The sequence below is a fragment of the Trachypithecus francoisi genome, unplaced genomic scaffold (genome assembly GCF_009764315.1).
Source record: "Trachypithecus francoisi isolate TF-2019V2 unplaced genomic scaffold, Tfra_2.0 Lachesis_group21, whole genome shotgun sequence".
In the NCBI taxonomy this organism is placed as follows: Eukaryota; Metazoa; Chordata; class Mammalia; order Primates; family Cercopithecidae; genus Trachypithecus; species Trachypithecus francoisi.
In genome coordinates, this window is record NW_022681467.1 from 6,217,405 (window position 1) to 6,236,249 (window position 18,845).

General features: G+C 41.5%; 1 protein-coding gene across 1 annotated transcript in view; it reads right to left on the reverse strand.

Annotated features, from left to right (window-relative positions):
* Positions 1-18,845, reverse strand: part of CFAP61 (cilia and flagella associated protein 61) — a 308,416-nt gene that overhangs the window by 284,620 nt on the left and 4,951 nt on the right. The window contains exons 3-6 of the mRNA XM_033185470.1: positions 4,444-4,594; positions 1,404-1,480; positions 529-596; positions 169-295 (exon numbers count right to left, since the gene is read on the reverse strand). Of these exons, the coding sequence (XP_033041361.1) occupies positions 169-295; positions 529-596; positions 1,404-1,480; positions 4,444-4,594 (423 nt within the window). The remainder of the gene's footprint in view (positions 1-168; positions 296-528; positions 597-1,403; positions 1,481-4,443; positions 4,595-18,845) is intronic.

Genomic DNA, 18,845 nt, shown 5'->3' on the forward strand with positions numbered 1-18,845 from the left:
CATTAAGGGGAACTGTAAAGATATCCAAATGAAGTAATGTTTATGGGTATTGTAAAAAATTTTTATCTAAGCAATGGTCACTTAGCATTGGTAGTTTAAAGAGTCTTGGGAAGATGACTGTCCCAGTGAAGCAAGCTTAGGTCACACAAGGCATGACTCCAACTGTACCTGGCTTTGCGAACGTGCAGCTGAGGATAGTGGCTGTGCCTGTGACATATATGCACTGCAAAGTCTTCCTCATACGTCAGACATGGAATGTTCCCCACTTGGTCAAAAACAGTTATGAGAGTTGAGCCTAAATCACAGAGATAAAGAAACATGTCCTTATTTATCAAGAAATAAATTTGGGATGTCAGAACAAAATGTAGTTTCCATTCTAAATTGTGCTTTAATTGTTCTAATCAAATATGTACATGATACATTCAGGACCTGGAGACCATTCTTATTTCTCATTCCCCAAAGCACCATTCTGGGAGTGAATTTTCAGTGTTTGCTACTGGGGACCAGAGGTGGTTGGGCAGGCCTTACCTAGGCTCATGTAGGACGGCACGATGAGAAATATGAAATGCAGCTCTGGCACTGCCTTATACACGGTTCTGGTGAGGAAAGAGAGGGTGGGCTGGTGTTAATAACAAAGCAATCCCATCAGCTGGCACTTTATGAAGACAAATGTCGCTAAAAAGGTGAGGTACTCCTAAATCCACATGGGCTCCTTTGTTCCCCACCTGCAATGGCAAGAACAGCCTCAAGGCAATTTCTTTTTCTTCTCTACTTTTCCTTGGGTTCTAAAGGGCCCCTTTTCGATCTGTCCCATGGAGGCAGAGAGAATAAAGGGTGCCATGTTCATATGGCACACCAGATTTCTGCTAATATTAACCTTTGACCTGGCATCTGGACGGTCTGGTGTGACATTACAAAGTGACTTGAAAGCTGCGGTCACCACCCCCAAATGTCTGTGCAGGCTGTCAGAGGCTGTCAGAGACACATCGCCATGACTCGGTAGCCCTGCTGGTCATTTTCCATGCATCCTATTATTCAGGATGCTTTGAAGTCTGTCATGTTAATAAACATTTCTAAGGATAAGATGAAGAAAAGCAGTTTTTAGAAATGTCCAAGCTTGTGACACTTAACTCTTCTCCTACTCCCCTCACCCCAAATCCATTTCTTTAAATTACTGTACTACCAGTTTGCCTCAAATGATATCAGCGTGCAGAATGGACAATAGATTCAAAGAATTATCTTCTTTCAGAAATATTATTGCTATTCAAAGTAAATATTTTAATATAGCCACAAATTACAACCAAATTAAACATCCCAAAGAATTTCATGTCTTTTAAAAACTATTTCAAAACTATCCACACAGTCTCTTTCATGTTCACCACTGCACCACCCCATCCACTCACCGAAGAATCTCTTTGCAACAGCCAACAGAATACTCATCCACAGCCACAAAGAGGTGCATGAACAAGGTATTCAGGGGCTGCAGAAGAAAAGAGAACACGGATTAAAGGCTGAGTCAGCATTCGGGCTAGGTCAGAGCAGGGTTGGAGGAGGGTTTTGGGGCATCCACAGACACAGAACAGCCCGGCATTTATGGTTGATATTTTATGTCTAAGTGATGCAACACCCAGGCGGCATTTGAGCTGTCTCACTGACTCTGTTTGCCGCCTTCTGTCCTCCTCGCTCAGAATTATTCAAGGAAACAGGGATCGTAAATGAGTCCAGAGCACCCGCCCTTCCTCCAGCCCTCACGAATGAGCTGTGGGCAGGGAAGAGCCTGCAGGGGAGTGAAATCGATTATTAACTCAGTAGTCTTGTCCTCAGGGGTGTCTATGCCAAGTGAAAGACAATCACCCTTTTCCCGGCACTCTTGAGTCAGCAGCTGCTGCTCTATTCATGTGACAGGAGGGAGAGATTCTCTTATGAATTTGAAAAATGGAAGGCAGATGCCACGTTCAGAATCCATTGGCTTGTTTTGTTCAACATTCCCAGAGTCAGAATCAAATATTACTCTTGGGATCCAGAAAACCTGGGAGCTGAAAACTCACAGTAGTAAGATTCTAACATGACTTTCCAGTTAAATCTTCCAAGTTTTAAAAGAGCTTTGTCTCTTCCTTCTGCAGATTTTTAAAGTGGCCTAAATAATGAGTAAGTGGTTCAAACATCCACACATTGGTCCACTCAACTCGGTACCTCTGTGCTTATGAACAAATCTTCAAATTCTGGAAATAGTGCAGATGTGGACTGGTTGACTGGCAAGGGTAGTGCTGGCACCTATATCAGGACAGCACGGGTGCTGCCTGGGTTTCTTGTTTTTTGAGTAACTTTCTAGACAGCTTTGTGGGACCAACGGCACTTCTGTGTGCCTTTCCCCCATTTCTGTTGGATGGTGTGTGACTCAGAAGCACTCAGAAAGAATTGTATGGTCCCTAAAAGCGCAAGAGGAAAACCATGTTTTGATTCATGAGCTTGAAAACTCCCAAAAGGCAAACAATACAAACCCCAAAAGTCCAGATAACGATGACGACGACATGATTTTAAGCACTTGCTGTGTATTCACTCATTTAATCCCACAATAATCTCACTCAACATCTGCCTTACGTTCTGAATAGGACTAGCCTCAGGAGCACATGGCTTATTATTTGCTTGATTTGTCTCCCAAATTCTCTCTTCCATCATAAATATTACAATGCAAGATTTATTCTTTAGCTTTAAGACAGAAATCATTACTTCAGCTGCAAATACCCCTGGGATAGGTATTACATTAAACCTTAAGGCCCTATATACTGGTGACATCCAGCAGAAAAGTAATGCAAGCCACAAATGTCATTTCAAATTTTCTAGTAGACACATTAAAAAAGAATAAAAGGTGAATTAATGTTTAATATTTAATTTAATATTTAACCTAATCTATTCAAAATAGTACCATTTTAACAAGCAATCATTATAAAAATCATTAATGAGATATTATACACTCTTTGTTTTCTACTAAGTATTTGAAATCTGGCATATTTTATACTTATGGAACACCTCAATTCAGACTAGCTACATTTCAAGTGTTCATTAGTTACATAAAGCTGGTGGCAACTATATTGGACAGTCCAGCTCTATGCTGTCATAGAAGACAGTTTGAAAGGAAACAAAAGTGACATGTGTTTATGAGTAAGAGTGTTAATTTATAATTTTCAGAAAGGTAAAATCATAACCCTAATGCAAATATAAAATAAACATCTATCAGAGGTTTATTCAACTTCAACTTATCAATTAATGAGGCAACCAGTGAGATGATAAAAATGATTCTTTGCACTTGAAGAGCTGGATACTTCAGGTGATTTACTAGGAAAAGCAAAGAATAAAATTGCCACATTAGATACCAAATAGGTCACATCCATAACCATAATAAACCATAACCTTTGAGGTTGCCTCTTTCCAGACAGGAATTCTTTATATCCTAATGGACAAAAATCTACAGGCTAATCGCCATTCCTACACTATTGTAAAACAGGCTAGTCAACCAAAGGTGCAAGCATTGGACTGAAATAATCTTTTTGGTCTATTTCCAAGTTTGGGATAATTTTTCTGACAACAGTCCTTGGGTATACAGGGTGGCAGGGTAGGAGAGAGCACAAAAGATGAGGGGAAGGCACCATCTAGTGAAATAAATGCTGAATAATTTGCTTAGGGGTGGGTGTATGTGTGCACATTTACACATGTGTACGGGGGGTGAATTCACCCACACACTCATTTGGCATTCCCTTTTCTTCTGACATGAGGGCTCTGGGGACATGCTGCAGAATTCCACCATAAGGCAAGGGTGCTGCCCAGAGTTGCAGCCTCTGGCACTCCACAAAAACTGAGGCCTGTCTCTAGCCTGGCTCTGGCAGGTTGCATGTAGGGAAAGCTCAGGATTTGGCACCAGGTACCCAGCCAGACTCCTGGGAACCACTAACCTAGCTTCTGTTGGCCAACAAGTTGTCATGTGCCGGCAGCTAGAAGACATTAAATAAGCCAAGGTTCACGAGGGCATTTTGAAAATTATAGAATGTGACAGAAGTCTGAGGCTCTGCTGTCATGATTACAAGGGCAAGTGTGTAGATGGCAGGTGCTCTCCTAACATATCAATGACCTTGGACACTGACGCCTGGAGAACAACATGAGACCTGGAAGCACACGTTTGACACTTCCACTAATTCCTCCCCTGCCCTCATTAGTGGAGCATGATCCAGGCCTTGCCAGCAGCTAGCCAACTTGGCAACTCCCTGCCCTTTCCTATCCCTTCTGGCACTACTCTCAGCCCTTTTCCTCCCCACCAGCTACCTTCACTTTTAAGTGTCATGATGTCATACACTGTTCAGTCCAAAACTTGGAAAGACATAATTACAAACACAGGACTCCCCCTCAAGATTCAGGGTGTTCTAATAAGCATTGTATGTGATTTCTTACTGTGCATGGGATGTCACTGTCGAGCTCCCGGAACACTGACACCCAGTCGTCCTGCTTGGCAACATTCCAGTTGGGGTAGTCCAGGAAGGTGGCCTGGGCCATGATCTCCTCCTTGTCATTGCAGAGGGTAACAGCAAGGTTTGCCTTTTCTCTGCAGAAATGATTAAAATTGCAAACATGAATAAGATTACAAACAGTGAGGTGAGGACATATCATTTTTTCCCCTCTGGCTACTGGAGCTCAGCAGCCATTGCATGAGGGCTGATAATGTTTGGAAAAGGTGGGAGTGATATCGCAGCCACTTTGGGGTACATCGTTCAGGACAAGTGGTGCTGTCAACTAAACTTGTATTCAAAATGGCATTTCATGAGAAAGGTATTACATTTATGATATTGAGTATCTACTATCTTTCCCTTGGAGATTGGCTAGGAAGATATATGACTACACAGTTTTCCCTATCCTCTCCATGTTGCCAATACCACTGTGTTTGACCTAAACATCTGCAGTTAGGGTGGCCAAGTGTCCCTCTTTGCCCAGGACTGGGAGTGCCCAAGATATAAGAATTTTAGGGCTTAAAAAAATGAAAGTCCTGGGCAAACTCGGATGAATGGGTCACCTATACACAGTGGTAAAGCTAACAGTTTAGCTCCATCTCAGTTAGCATTCTCAAGCAATTCCTCCAAACTATGAGTCCATGTCCCTGGGCTTACTGATTCATTCATATGGAATCTGGGAATCTGGATTATCGTCTGACCCAGCTGCAGAAATGGGGACTCTCAGGGGTCTTGCTTAAGCTAAGGTAACCCAGTGAGTTAATAAGGCGAAGAAAGGAGAAGCAGGCCTTCCAGTCTTATTCTGGTGGTTGTCTCAGAGGGACTATCTTGACAATCCCTCCCAACTGCTACCCTGTCTTGTGGCCCATCAAGGCAGCAAGACTTAAAGGCACTTAAAGGCAGCATATAGTTTACCACCCCAAGAACCATTTGTGCATAAATTTAAATGTATTTTTTACTTTCTTAGTGAAATAAAATCTACTGGCATCTTAAGTTGGAGGAAGAAATAGTTAAACAGTCACTCAAAACACAAAGAAGGCAGCAGTTACCCATGTTCCTTCTTGAGGAGAACAGGAAGAAGCAAGCATGTAACTGGAGGAAGAGGCGAAGAGGAGATGACAGGAGGACAGAAAGTGACATGGGCTTTCCAGCCATGTTTTTATCACAGAAGGAATACACTGTCAGTGCAGAAAGAATGAGAAAATCTAAGCAAGAAGAGAAAAAAATAATTTGGAAAATCAGTTTTAATCCCACCTTCCACAGATAACCAACTACTGTCAATACTTTGGTTTCTGTCTCTCCAGACTTATCTTTTCATGAGGGTAACTATACGTTGAAATGTACATCGTGTGTTTTTAAAACTGGAATCTGGCCAGGCACAGTGGCTCACACCTGTAATCTCAGCATTTTGGGAGGCCAAGGTGGGCAGATTACTTGAGGCCAGGAGTTCAAGACAGCCCGGCCAACATGGTGAAAACCCATCTCGACTAAAAATACAAAAATTAGCCGGGTGTCGTGGTACACGCCTGTAATCCCAGCTACTCGGGAGGCTGAGGCAGAGAATTGCTTGAACCCAGCAGGCAGAGGCTGCAGTGAGCCGAGATCGCACCATTGCACTCCAGCCTGGACAACAGAGCGAGACTCCATCTCAAAAATAATAATAATAAATAATAAAAAAAATGGAATCCCACAACCTATACTAATTGTAGCCTGCTTTATCTCACTTGACAGTGTGCCCTTTTACTAGAGCAGTTCACCAAATAGCAGTCTCTCACACACAGGCACTTCCTGTACTTTTTTCTTTAAATCAATTTACTTTGGGCTTAAAGTTTTAATAGGAAATATACATCACTACCATAAATGGAAAAACAGTATCTCTTGCTATAAATAGAAGGTAAAGGCCGGGCGCAGTGGCTCAAGCCTGTAATCCCAGCACTTCTGAAGGCTGAGGCAGGTAGATCACAAGGTGAAGAGATCGACACCACTCTGGCCAACACGGTGAAACCCCACCTCTACTAAAAATACAAACATTAGCTGGGAGTGATGGCACACGCCTGCAGTCCCAGCTACTCGGGAGGCTGAGGCAGGAGAATGGCTTGAACCCAGGAGGTGGAGGTTGCAGCGAGCCAAGATCACGCCACTGCACTGCAGCCTGGCGACAGAGCAAGACTCTGTCTCAAAAGAAAAAAAAAAAAAAAAGAAGAAGAAGGTAACTATAAAAATAAAGATGTAACATTTAAAACAAAATTTTTTCCTGCATGTAGCAAGTGAAATCCCCCTGGGTACCACCAAATGTATGGACCTCTTTGGGAAACACTGTGCTGGGGATATCAATCTCAGTGCCTGCAGCCACTGTCCCTTCTCAGAGGAAGACACAGCAGCCACATATGATCACACTCCTCAGCCACAGGGGAATGAAACAGGGCTGCTCCTGGTCCAGGGGGCCCATACAAGCACTGGCTATCAAGGAAAGGAGGCAGTAGACTGTCCCAGGTTCCTAGAATACAGTATCCACACAGGGCTCTTTAGCACGGGGATGCAGCCCCAAAACTTCTCACTGAATCCTTCACTTCCATGTACCTCTATCATCTCCCTCCAGCTCTTGGTCTTTTGGGCTCCTCTGCCTCAGACTCCCAGAGTCATGACCTATGGTCTCAAGCTGAGAGTGCTCCCTTTAAACCAGATGAGAAAATGCACCAGACACCGTACACGTCAGCTCTGACGATAGTGGCGATGGTAGGGAGGAAGAAGTGGGCAAGAATTTGGGACAGCGCAGCCACCATCCCCTCAGGGAAGCAAAGAACAATGTGCTCCTGGAATCCAATTCTAACAAAATGCATTTATCCATAGGAACCTCAGGATGGCAGTTGGGTCCTATAGTACAATTAGCACAATACTATATACCACATAGACATTAAAGATTCAATATGCCTTTGTGGGTTGGCCTGGGAAGCCAGTCATGAATTACTTTGTTTCAATGGGAAAATGCACTACAGTTTACAAATAGTTGACTGTAAAAAGTAACTTTTATAGCATTATCTTTTTATGTATATAATTTTTACTTCTTATTACCCCTTAGCCACTAGGTCCTCCATAGCACAGATAAAAATCACCATGGGAACAAAGGGAAAGAAGAGGATATACACACACACACACACACACACACAACCATATATATATTTTTGACAGAGTCTTGCTCTGTCGCCCAGGCTGGAGTGCAGTGGCGCGATCTCGGCTCACCACAACCTCCCCCTCTGGGGTTCAAGCGATTCTCCCGCCGCAGCCTCCCGAGTAGCTGCGACTACAGGTGCCTGTCACCACGTCCTGCTAATTTTTGTATTTTTAGTAGAGACAAGGTTTCACCATGTTGGCCAGGATGGTCTCAATCTCTCTCTGTCTTTTTTTTTTTTTTTTAAATTATTGTTTTTGAGACGGAGTCTCGCTCTGTGGTCTCAATCTCTTGACTTCATGATCCACCCGCCTCAGCCTCCCAAAGTGCTGGGATTACAGGCATGAGCCACCATGCCCGGCTGAGAAGGCATACTTTCAAATGTTGGATTTTAAACTCTTCTTTGTAATAAGCCAAATCCAAACTGAAGGAGCCCTATTAATACACACACACACACACACACAGGTATTTCATACAAAACGGAAATCAGAGCTCTTTTCATTGGAGCAATGCCTCATTTATTCAACTGCTTAGGAAATTTTCCCAGTATAGCCAAAACTTATTTTCTTTTTTTACAGTCAGATGTTATACAATTTTTTATAATATTTTAATGTGGTATAATTTACATGCAGTGAAATGATTTTGTGGGTACAATTTAACTAATTTTAGAAAATAAATACACCTTTGAATCATATCCACCCCCTCCACACATAAATCAATGTTTACATCATCACAAAAAGTTTCCTAATTTACCACCCAGTAAACAACCCATTAAAATAATGTGGACTGGTTACTGTCAAAGCATATTAGTTTTCCTGCTCTGGAGCTTTATTTTTATTTTATTTTATTTTTTATTTATTATACTTTAAGTTCTGGGATACAAGTGCAGAACATACAGGTTTGTTACATAGGTACACACGTGCCATGCTGGTTTGCTGCACCCATCAACCCGTCACCTACATTAGGTATTTCTCCTAATGTCATCCCTCCCCTAACCCCCACTCTGACAGGCCCCGGTGTGTGATGTTCCCCTCCCTGTGTTCTCATTGTTTAACTCCCACTCATGAGTGAGAACATGTGGTGTTTGGTGTTTTGTTCTTGTGATAGTTTGCTGAGAATGGTGATTTCCAGCTTCATCCATGTCCCTGCAAAGGACATAAACTCATCTTTTTTCATGGCTGCACAGTATTCCATGGTGTGTATGTGCCACATTTTCTTTATCCAGTCTATTATTAAAGGATATTTGGGTTGGTTCCAAGTCTTTGCTATTGTGAATGGTGCTGTAATAAATATACGTGTGCATGTGTCTTTATAGTAGAATGACTTATAATCCTTTGGGTATATACCCAGTAATGGGATGGCTGAGTCAAATGGTATTTCTAGTTCTAGATCCTTGAGGAATTGCCACACTGTCTTCCACAATGGTTGAACTAATTTACACTCCCACCAACAGTGTAAAAGCTTTCCTATTTCTCCACATCCTCTCCAGCATCTGTTGTTTCCTGACTTTTTAATGATTGCCTTTCTAACTGACGTGAGATGGTATCTCACTGTGGTTTTGATTTGCATTTCTCTAATGACCAGTGATACGGAGCATTTTTTCATGTCTGTTGGCGGCATAAATGCCTTCTTTTGGGAAATGTCTGTTCATAACCTTTGCCCAGTTTTTGATGGGGTTGTTTTTTTCTGGTAAATTTGTTTAAGTTCCTTGTACAAAACTTATTTTCTTTATACTTGATGGAAATCTTAGTGAAACAGCACTCGCCTTTTCTGCTTGGTTTTTTTTTTTTTTGAGATGGAGTCTTGCTGTGTCGCCCAGGCTGGAGTGCAGTGGTGCGATCTTGGCTCACTGCAAGCTCCACCTCCTGGGTTCATGCCATTCTCCTGCCTCAGACTCCCCAGCAGCTGGGACTACAGGCGCCCGCCACCACGCCAGGCTAATTTTTTGTATTCTTAGTAGAGACGGGGTTTCACTGTGTTAGCCAGGATGGTCTCGATCTCCTGACCCCGTGATCCCCCCGCCTTGGCCTCCCTAAGTGCTGGGATTAGAGGCGTGAGTCACCGCGCCCAGCCTTAGGTGAGATCAGTTTTATTTGTTCCTGTACTTCTGTAACTGAACAGGCAGCAATAAAACAAAACCAAACACACAGACCACAAAAGAACCAAATTTTTTTTTTTAATGTCTATAAAATAAGTCATTAAGCCTTGTAGTTGACTTGGCCAAGGGACAGGAGTTGCCTAATATAAAAAAATGAAACATTGTGTGGGCTTAGTAGCAGCTGTTTTGGAAGCTTCAGGACATCAGTGAAAATTTAAATTTGCTTTTACTTCTGAAAATACACTGGCTTCTAAGATAGCTTGCAACCCTTTCAGTTATAAAGATCCCATTTTAACTTTTTTTTTTTTTCTTTTTTTAATGTTTGGGGTCTGAGCAAGGGGAAGGCTGGAGTTGCTGAGATAGGAAAAGTGTGGGAAGAGTGGATTGAAGGCAGGTGAAGACCACGCTAGATTCAAATGCCTACTAGGTATCCAAGGGTTGGCATTCACCAGGAAGCTGGATAAATGAATTTGGAATCCAGAAGGTTCTGTCATCGATGTCAGACTTTTTCACATTTGTATCATAAATTCACCCAGAATTAATTTTTAAAATTTTTCTACTACATGAGGTTGGTTATTATTTTCTTTTCCATGTGAACAACAAACTCTCCCAGCACCATTTATTGAGTGGCACATCCCTTCCCCACAAAGCCATCATCAAATTTTTATATAGGTATGGGTCTGTTTCTGGGATCTCTATCCTGGTCCATTTGTCTTTTGTCAATTTCCTGCAAATTACCACACTGCCCTGATTACTATACCTACAATGAATCTTTAGTTGGCAAGCCATTCCACCTTATTTTTCTTCCTTCAGATTATCCTGAACCTTTGCTTTCCCATACAGATTTAGACTCATTAAGCTTGACAAATAATCTTGTCAGGATTTTGACGGGGGTGGAGGGAAACTGACTTTGTGATTTGAATCTTCCTGTCCAAAATGTAGTCTACCTCTTGAAATACCATAGTCCCCACACTTCTCCGTGGTTTCATGGCCCACGGTTTCATAGTTAATTGCCGTCAACGGCAGTTAGAAAATACTGAATGGAAAATTCCAGAAATAAACAATCTATAAATTTATAATTGCATGCCATTCTGAGTAGCAAGATGAAATTACATGCCATTCCACCCCGTCCTGCCCAGGAATTGTCCAGCAGACCCACACTGTAGATGCTGCTTCCCGTGAGTCACCTAGTGTTAGATCTGATAACTGCACTCTGTTACCAGATCGACTGTCACTGCATCACAGTACTTTGGTTCTAAGTGCAAGAGTAGTGATGCTGGTAATTCAGATATGCTGAAGAGAAGCCGTAAAAGGCTTCCTTTACACGAAAAGGTGAAAATTCTCAACTTAATGAGGAAAAAATAAATTGTATGCTGAGGTTGCTAAGATCTAGGGTAAGAAGAAATCTTTAATCCATGAAATTTTGAAAATGGAAAAAAAATTTATGCTAGTTGTCCTGTCGCACCTCAAACTACAAAAGTTATGGTCACAGTGCATAGCAAATGCTTAGTTAAGATGGAAAAGCCATTACATTTGTGGGTGGAAGGCATGACCAAAAAAATGTGTTCTGACTAGTAACAATTGGATGTGGTACTATCCTCAGTTTCAGGCATCCACTGGGGGTCTTGGAATATATTTCTCTCAGATAAGGGAGGGGGGGGTGGCTACTGTATTTAGGCTTTCCTTAATGTCTTACTTTTTTTTTTTTTTTTTTGAGACTGAGTCTCACTCTGTCCCCCTGGCTGGAGTGCAGTGGCGCGATCTCCGCTCACTGCAAGCTCCGCCTCCCGGGATCATGCCATTCTCCTGCCTCAGCCTCCTGAGTAGCTGGGACTACAGGCGCCCGCCACCGCACCCGGCTAATTTTTTTGTATTTTTAGTAGACACGACGTTTCACCGTGTTAGCCAGGATGGTCTCGATCTCCCGACCTTGTGATCCGCCCGTCTCGGCCTCCCAAAGTGCTGGGATTACAAGCGTGAGCCACCGCGCCCAGCCAATGTCTTTCAATAGTTGACGATTTACCCCATAATGAGCTTGGAGTTATTTTGTCAGTTTTATACTAGGTACTTTATATTCCTTGGCATGGGTGTAAACAGAAAAATGTTTTCTGTTCATTGTTAGTATATAAAAATGCAATGGGTTTTTGTTCAATGACTTTATAGCCAGGAATTTTAAACTTCTGTATTTATTCTAACTCATATTCCTTCCAATTTTCTAAGTAGAGAATATATCACCTGCAAAAAATAACAATTTGTTTCTTCCTTTCAAATCCTAGTACATTTTATTGCTTTTGCTCTCCCTTACTGCAATAGCTAGGATCTCATGACAACAGGCATCCTCATTTATTATGCAAGGATTGTTTTAATATTTTATCATTACATATGGTGTTTGTTAAAGGTTTTTACACATATGAGAATCATCGTATATTCTTATTTTGTTAAGAATTATTACTAAGAATATTGCATTTTATCACATGATTTTGTCTTCATTGAGAAGATTACATTTTCTCCTTTGTTAATTTGATGAGACTAATCCATTTTCTAATATTAAACCAAACTTGAATACCATGATCAATTAATCATAATATATCTTCTTAGTTCATTATTATATTCCTTTCCTATTTTCTTTTAGAATTTTTACATCCATGTTCATGAGCAAGGCATGAATGTTAATTTCATTTTTCTTTCTATGTGAGATTGGCCATTAACTTTCCTTTCTTGTACTGTCTTTGTCTTATTTTGATATTAACATTATGCTAGCCTCATAAAGTACGCTAAAAAGTATTCTCTTTCTGCTTCCAAGAACTTGTATTTATTTGGGACATACCCAATCCCTGAATGTTTGTTAGGACTGCTTGTAAAGGCAGTTGTGCCTACCATTGTATTGGTGAGAGGATTTAAAATTAACAATTCAATTTAATGGGTTTCTATCATTTCTTTTTTTCTTTTTTTTTTTTTGAGACGGAGTCTCACTCTGTCGCCCAGGCTGGAGTGCAGTGGCACGATCTCCGCTCACTGCAAGCTCCGCACACCCTCCCCCCGGGTTCACACCATTCTCCTGCCTCAGCCTCCCGTGTAGCTGGGACTACAGGCGCCCGCCACCACAACCGGCTAATTTTTTTTTTTTTTTTTTTAAGTAGAGATGGGGTTTCACCATGTTAGCCAGGATGGTCTTGATCTCCTGACCTCGTGATCCGCCCGTCTCAGCCTCCCAAAGTGCTGGGATTACAGGCGTGAGCTACCACGCCCAGCCTCTATCATTTCTTAAGTTGATTTTAAGAAACTTTTCTGGGACCCCATATTTTCAAATTTATTGGCATGCAGTTTTTTTAGTACAGGTCCCCAATCCCTTTAAATTCATAAAGCCCTAAAAACTGGAAGCAGCAAAATTGGAATTGAAGTGACATGAGGTTACTCTACAGTCTTGATCCCATAAATAAAATATTCTTACATTTTTACCACACATATCCTAACGTATGTAATCATGGGAAATCTCTCCAGCCCTCATGGGTGGAATTCAATAATATTTCATCAATGGATGAAACTAATTTTTAAAATTCTGCATTCTGAAACACAACTAGTCACAAGGGATTTAGTTAAAGGATTGTGGATCTATAATACCCTTTTATTACCTGCTTAACCTCAGCAACATCTGTAGTTATTATGCCCTTTTCACATTACTTTGAAAGTTTTCCTTTTCTTCCTGATTAATCTTGTCAGAAGTTTTTTCTTTCTTTAGGCTTTTTAAAGAACGAACTTTTGGCTTTGTTTATCCTCTACCAGATGCTTGTTTTCCATTTCATTAATATGCTCTCTTGTCCTTTATTTTCTGTTTTCCTTGAGCTGATTGGACTGTTCTTGTTCTAATTTGGAGGTAAACTCTGAACTGTATTTCAGGTCTTTCTTCTCTTCTAAGTATTTAAGGTTGTTAAGTTCCCTCTAAGACCTGCTATTTTGTTCATCTATTTCTGCATAACAGGTTATCCCTAATTTAATGGCTACCCTGTTTCATTTGCTCATGATTCTATAGGTGAGAAATTCAGACAGGGTACAGTAGGGGTATCTGTTGGGGCAAGAACCTCCAAGATGGTTTTTTTTCCCTCATGTGTCTTGTGCCTCAGTGAGGGTGGCCCAAAGGGGCTAGGGTGCGCCGGGAAGGGTGACATGGGGCCTTCCTTCTTGCTGGAGGCTGGGCTCCTCAATTCTCCTCCATGCAGACGCACGCTTCTCTCTTATGATATGGACTCTCTGGGTGGTGTGTCCAGTAGAGTAGACAGACTTTTTACATGGTAGTGCAAGGTTCGAAGAGCACAAAACTGAAAGCTTCCAGCAAGGGCTCAAACTAGGGTGAGGCCAGAGGGACCCAGGGTTCAAAAATGGAAGGAGCTGTTCACTCTCAGGTTCATGCAGGGGCCCTAGCTGGGAGTGAGTACCCAGGATATCCCTCGTGCCTCCCCGCAGGTCAGCCCTGCTGCCCGGCCATCTTAACACCTGGGCCTGGGACCAGGACAGCCCCACTTCCATCACATTCTATCGGAGGAGTCACAGGCTCAGCAAAGATGGAAAACGTGGAGACTACAGCAGGGAGAACGACACAAAAAGGCACAGGGAACACAGGGAGGCGGGAAAGTCTCCAGTGCTCTATCGGTTCTACTGACTTTCACTTTATCTATTTTAGAACTGTGTCATTAGAAGCATGTAAGTTTAAAGCCGTCTTAGGTCTGTCAAGAACAGTTTTATCATTATACAGTGACCCTCTTTATCTGTAGGGAGCTTTTCGTCCTGAACTGTATGCTGTCTGCTGTTGATGTAGCAATACTAGCCCTTTTTTTGGATGAGATTTTGGATGGCATATCTTTTTTTCCTGATACTTTGACTTTAAATATTTCTGTGACTTTATACATTAGGTATGTCTCATAATTAGAATATCAGTTTTGTTTTGTGCTCAGCCAATCTGCCCATCTTAATCTTTTAATGGGAGAATTTTGTCCAGATGCCTTTATTATGATTACTGATACAGTAAAACGTATTTTCTTATTCTGTGATTTTAATACATTCTCTGCTTTTTATTTCTGTTTTCCTGCTCCTGTCTTGTCCTCTTTTAGATTCAGGGTTCATTTTAAATTTCTCATTCCATTTTTCCCTCTATAGATCAGAAGTTATCACCTCTACATCTATTCTTTTAATGATGATCTTAACCATGTTAACATATATTCCTAACAGTCTTTACTATCTGTTCTAGTTATCAACTGATGTGTAATAAACTACCCCAAACCCATTACTTAGTGGCTTTAAGTAACAATTATTACCTCTCATGGTTCTGTGGGCTGCCTGGGTTGAACTAAGCAGTTTTTGCATGGTATCTCAGGCTATCAAATGGCAGCAGTGGCTAAAGCCATCTGAAGACTCAGAGTCTAAGACAGCTTACTTGCATAGTTGGCAGCTGGTGGCAGTTGCCAGCGGGGAGCTCAGCAGAGGCTGTCAAATGAAGCACCCACAGGGAGCCATGTGACTGGAGCTTTCATCAGTGCAACATTGGGTTCTGAGAAGGAGCACTTCCAGAGACCCACTGGAAGTTGCAAGACTTCTTATGTCTTAGACATGAAGTCAAATAGGGTCTCACTTCTGCTGCTTTCCATTGGTTGCATAGGGCAAGCCATGATTCTCTGTGAGAACAGACTACACAACTGCGAAAGTGACAGGATGTGAGGCTCATGGGAGCCGGGGGAGCCTGTTTGCATATCACTTACCACGCCCTCCATCTTGAATAAAACCTGAAGAATTCTTTCATTCTAATCATGTTCCTCCCAATTTATATGTTTTTATCCTGAATCTTAGTTTTAACATATGGTTTATACCTCACAAATCAGTCATTATCAATATTATTGTTTTATGCCAGTCATACTTTTTCTTAGATTTACCTACATATTTGCCATATTTTTGTTGACATTCCTTCTTGTGTTTTGAGCTTTCCAGCTGAGGTATTCTCTGTTCTTCCAAGAGCATATTCTGAGGAATTTCCTCCATTCAGAGTCTACTGGTAAATGACTTAGGTTTTTGTTTGCCAGAAAATGCATTTATTTTCTCCCAGGTCCCGCTAGGAATTGTTTCACTGGGTGAAACGGTGTCACAATTCTAAATTGATGTTATTTTTCTCTCCACTACTGAAGATATTCTACTATCTTCTGACTACTATTGTGGCTCCTAAGAAATCTATTAGTCTAATCTTTAGTTCTTTGCAGGTAACTTGGCTTTTGTTTTCCTCTGTTATTTTTCAGATCTTTTTAGCTATAATGTTTTGCTGTTTCACTATGATGTGTTCAGTTGTGGATTTCTCTGTGTATTTATCCCCTTTGGGATTCACTGAGTTTTCCAGATGTAAGAAGTGGTGCTTTCCAACAATTCTGAAAAACTCTCAGCCATTCTCTCTTCAAATATTCACCCTCTGGCTTCCTATTATCTCCTAAAAGTCTAACTAGACTAGGACTCATGCTTCATTCATATTTTTTCTCTCTGTGTTGAACTCTAGGTAATTTACTGGTATTGATCCTCCAGCTCGTTACTTCTGTCTTCATGTGTCTATGAATGATGTTTAATTCATCTACAGAGCTTTTAATTTCAATTACATTTTAATTTCTAGATGGTCTTTTTCACTTTTGTTTAAACATGATTATTCATTTTTATAATTTTTTACTTTTTTTTTTTTAAGACAGAGTCTCACTGTGTTGCCCAGGCTGGAGTGCCGTGGTATAATCTCGGCTTACTGAAACCTCGGCCTCCCAGGTTCGAGAGATTCTCCTGCCTCAGCCTCCTGAGTAGCTGGGACTACAGGTGTGGGCCACCACTCATGGCTAATTTTTTGTATTTTTGGTAGAGATGAGGTTTTGCCATATAGGCCAGGTTGGTGTGAAACTCCTGACCTCGGGTGATCCACCCACCTCAGCATCTCAGATTTTCTTAGTCTTTAATCTTTTTTTTTTTTTTGAGACAGAGTCTTGCTCTGTCACCCAGGCTGAAGTGCAGTGGTGCGATCTCGGCTCACTGCAACCTCTGCCTCCCGTGTTCAAGTGATTCTCCTGTCTCAGCCTCCCAAGTAATGGGACTACAGGCGTGTGCCACCACAGTCTGCTAATTTTTGTATTTTTAGTAGAGATGGGGTTTCATCTGTTGGCCAGGATGGTCTCAAGCTCTTGACCTCATGATCGTCCTGCCTCAGCCTCCCAAAGTGCTGGGATTACAGGTGTGAGCCACCATGTCCGGCCTTCTTTAATTATCTTTTTAAAATTATCTTTTTATTTCAGACACAATAAACATAGTTATTTTATATTCATAGTTTAATTTCATATCTGAAGTCTTCGGGAGTTGACTCTCTCATATAATTTCTCTTGTTGGTTCTAATGGTACATGTTTCCTTGTGTGTTTATGATTTTTGACTGTGAGCTCATATTCTTTGCAACTTTATCTGGGGTTATTATTTGGAGTCTGAGCTGAAGCTGCATCCCTTCACACTTGATTTGTGTTTATGTCAATCAGTGTCCTGGACACACTACTAGCCTGTGACCATTTTTAATTAAATTCTTTCCTTCAAGTTTTTTTTTGGACCACACAAATAATTAACATGGATCTCAAATCAGTGTGTGCTTATGAGTTCTCAGAAGAGACTTTATCCCCCTCTATTCCATGCTGAGGCTGAGTGAGCCCTCGCTGTCCATTTGTATTTAGTGGGTTATATCTTCTTCATTCCTACAACGAACATCCCAATTTTATACAAAGGGGTCACATGCTCTCCTCCTTAGGTGGAGGGAGTAGTTACCCTCCGTTCTTTGCAAAGCTATCAAAACAGAAATATGAAGTCGCTATTAATAGAATGTGGCAAAAATCCTCAAGGACAAAGCTAGCATTAGTTCCTGTTTACCTAATGAAGTTTCTGATTTCAATTTGATAATGTTCCCTACACAGTTCTTAGCTTTTGTGTGTATCAACATTTTAGTTGTTTCCATCCAATGGACATCTTTAAGGTACTTAGTCCACCATAACGCCAAAAAATAAAATCATTTCATTGGTATATCTATTTTTTAAGCATTTTATAACTACTGTCCTACTGCCCTCTAGTAAAATTGTGCCAATTTATAATTACATTCATTGGGGGGTAATTAGAGACTACAAACTTTAATGTCTTAGGCTGGCCTTAGCTTAAACATTTCAACTGTATTTGATATGAAGCTTTATGAAATCCAAAATTTTAGGATATTTAATATTTTCAATAAAAATAATGAGGAACAGGGTCGGGCACGGTAGCTCATGCCTGTAATCCAAAGACTTTGGGAGGCCAAGGCAGGCAGATCACTTGAGGCCAGGAGTTCAAGACCAGCCTGGCCAACATGATGAAACCTAGTCTCTACTAAAAAAAAAAGCTAGGCATGGTGGCATGCACCTGTAGTCTCTGCTATTCTGGAGGCTGAGGCAGGAGAATCTCTTGAACCCAGGAGGCAGAGATTGCCGTGAGCTGAGATTGCACCACTGCACCCCATATCTGGGCAACAGAGCTAGACTCTGTCTCAAAAATTAATTAATTAATTAATTAATTAATGAGGAACAGATTCAAGGATATTTATATTCTGTCACCCACAGAAGGTCTATAAACAAACAAAACAGAGAGAAAAAAGATCTTTTAAGAAACAAATCTATACATATTTTAAAGTTCAGAAGAACATTTTTTTTTTTTTTTTTTTTTTGAGACGGAGTCTCGCTCTGTCGCCCGGGCTGGAGTGCAGTGGCCGGATCCTGGCTCACTGCAAGCTCCGTCTCCGGGGTTCACGCCATTCTCCTGCCTCAGCCTCCCGGGTAGCTGGGACTACAGGCGCCCGCCACCTCGCCCGGCTAATTTTTTGTATTTTTTGGTAGAGACGGGGTTTCACCGTGTTAGCCAGGATGGTCTCGATCTCCTGACCTTGTGATCCGCCCGTCTCGGCCTCCCAAAGTGCTGGGATTACAGGCTTGAGCCACCGCGCCCGGCCCAGAAGAACATTTTAACAGCAGTGGCTGTGAACAAATCCAGGTTTCCAACGTACTGCTTCACCCT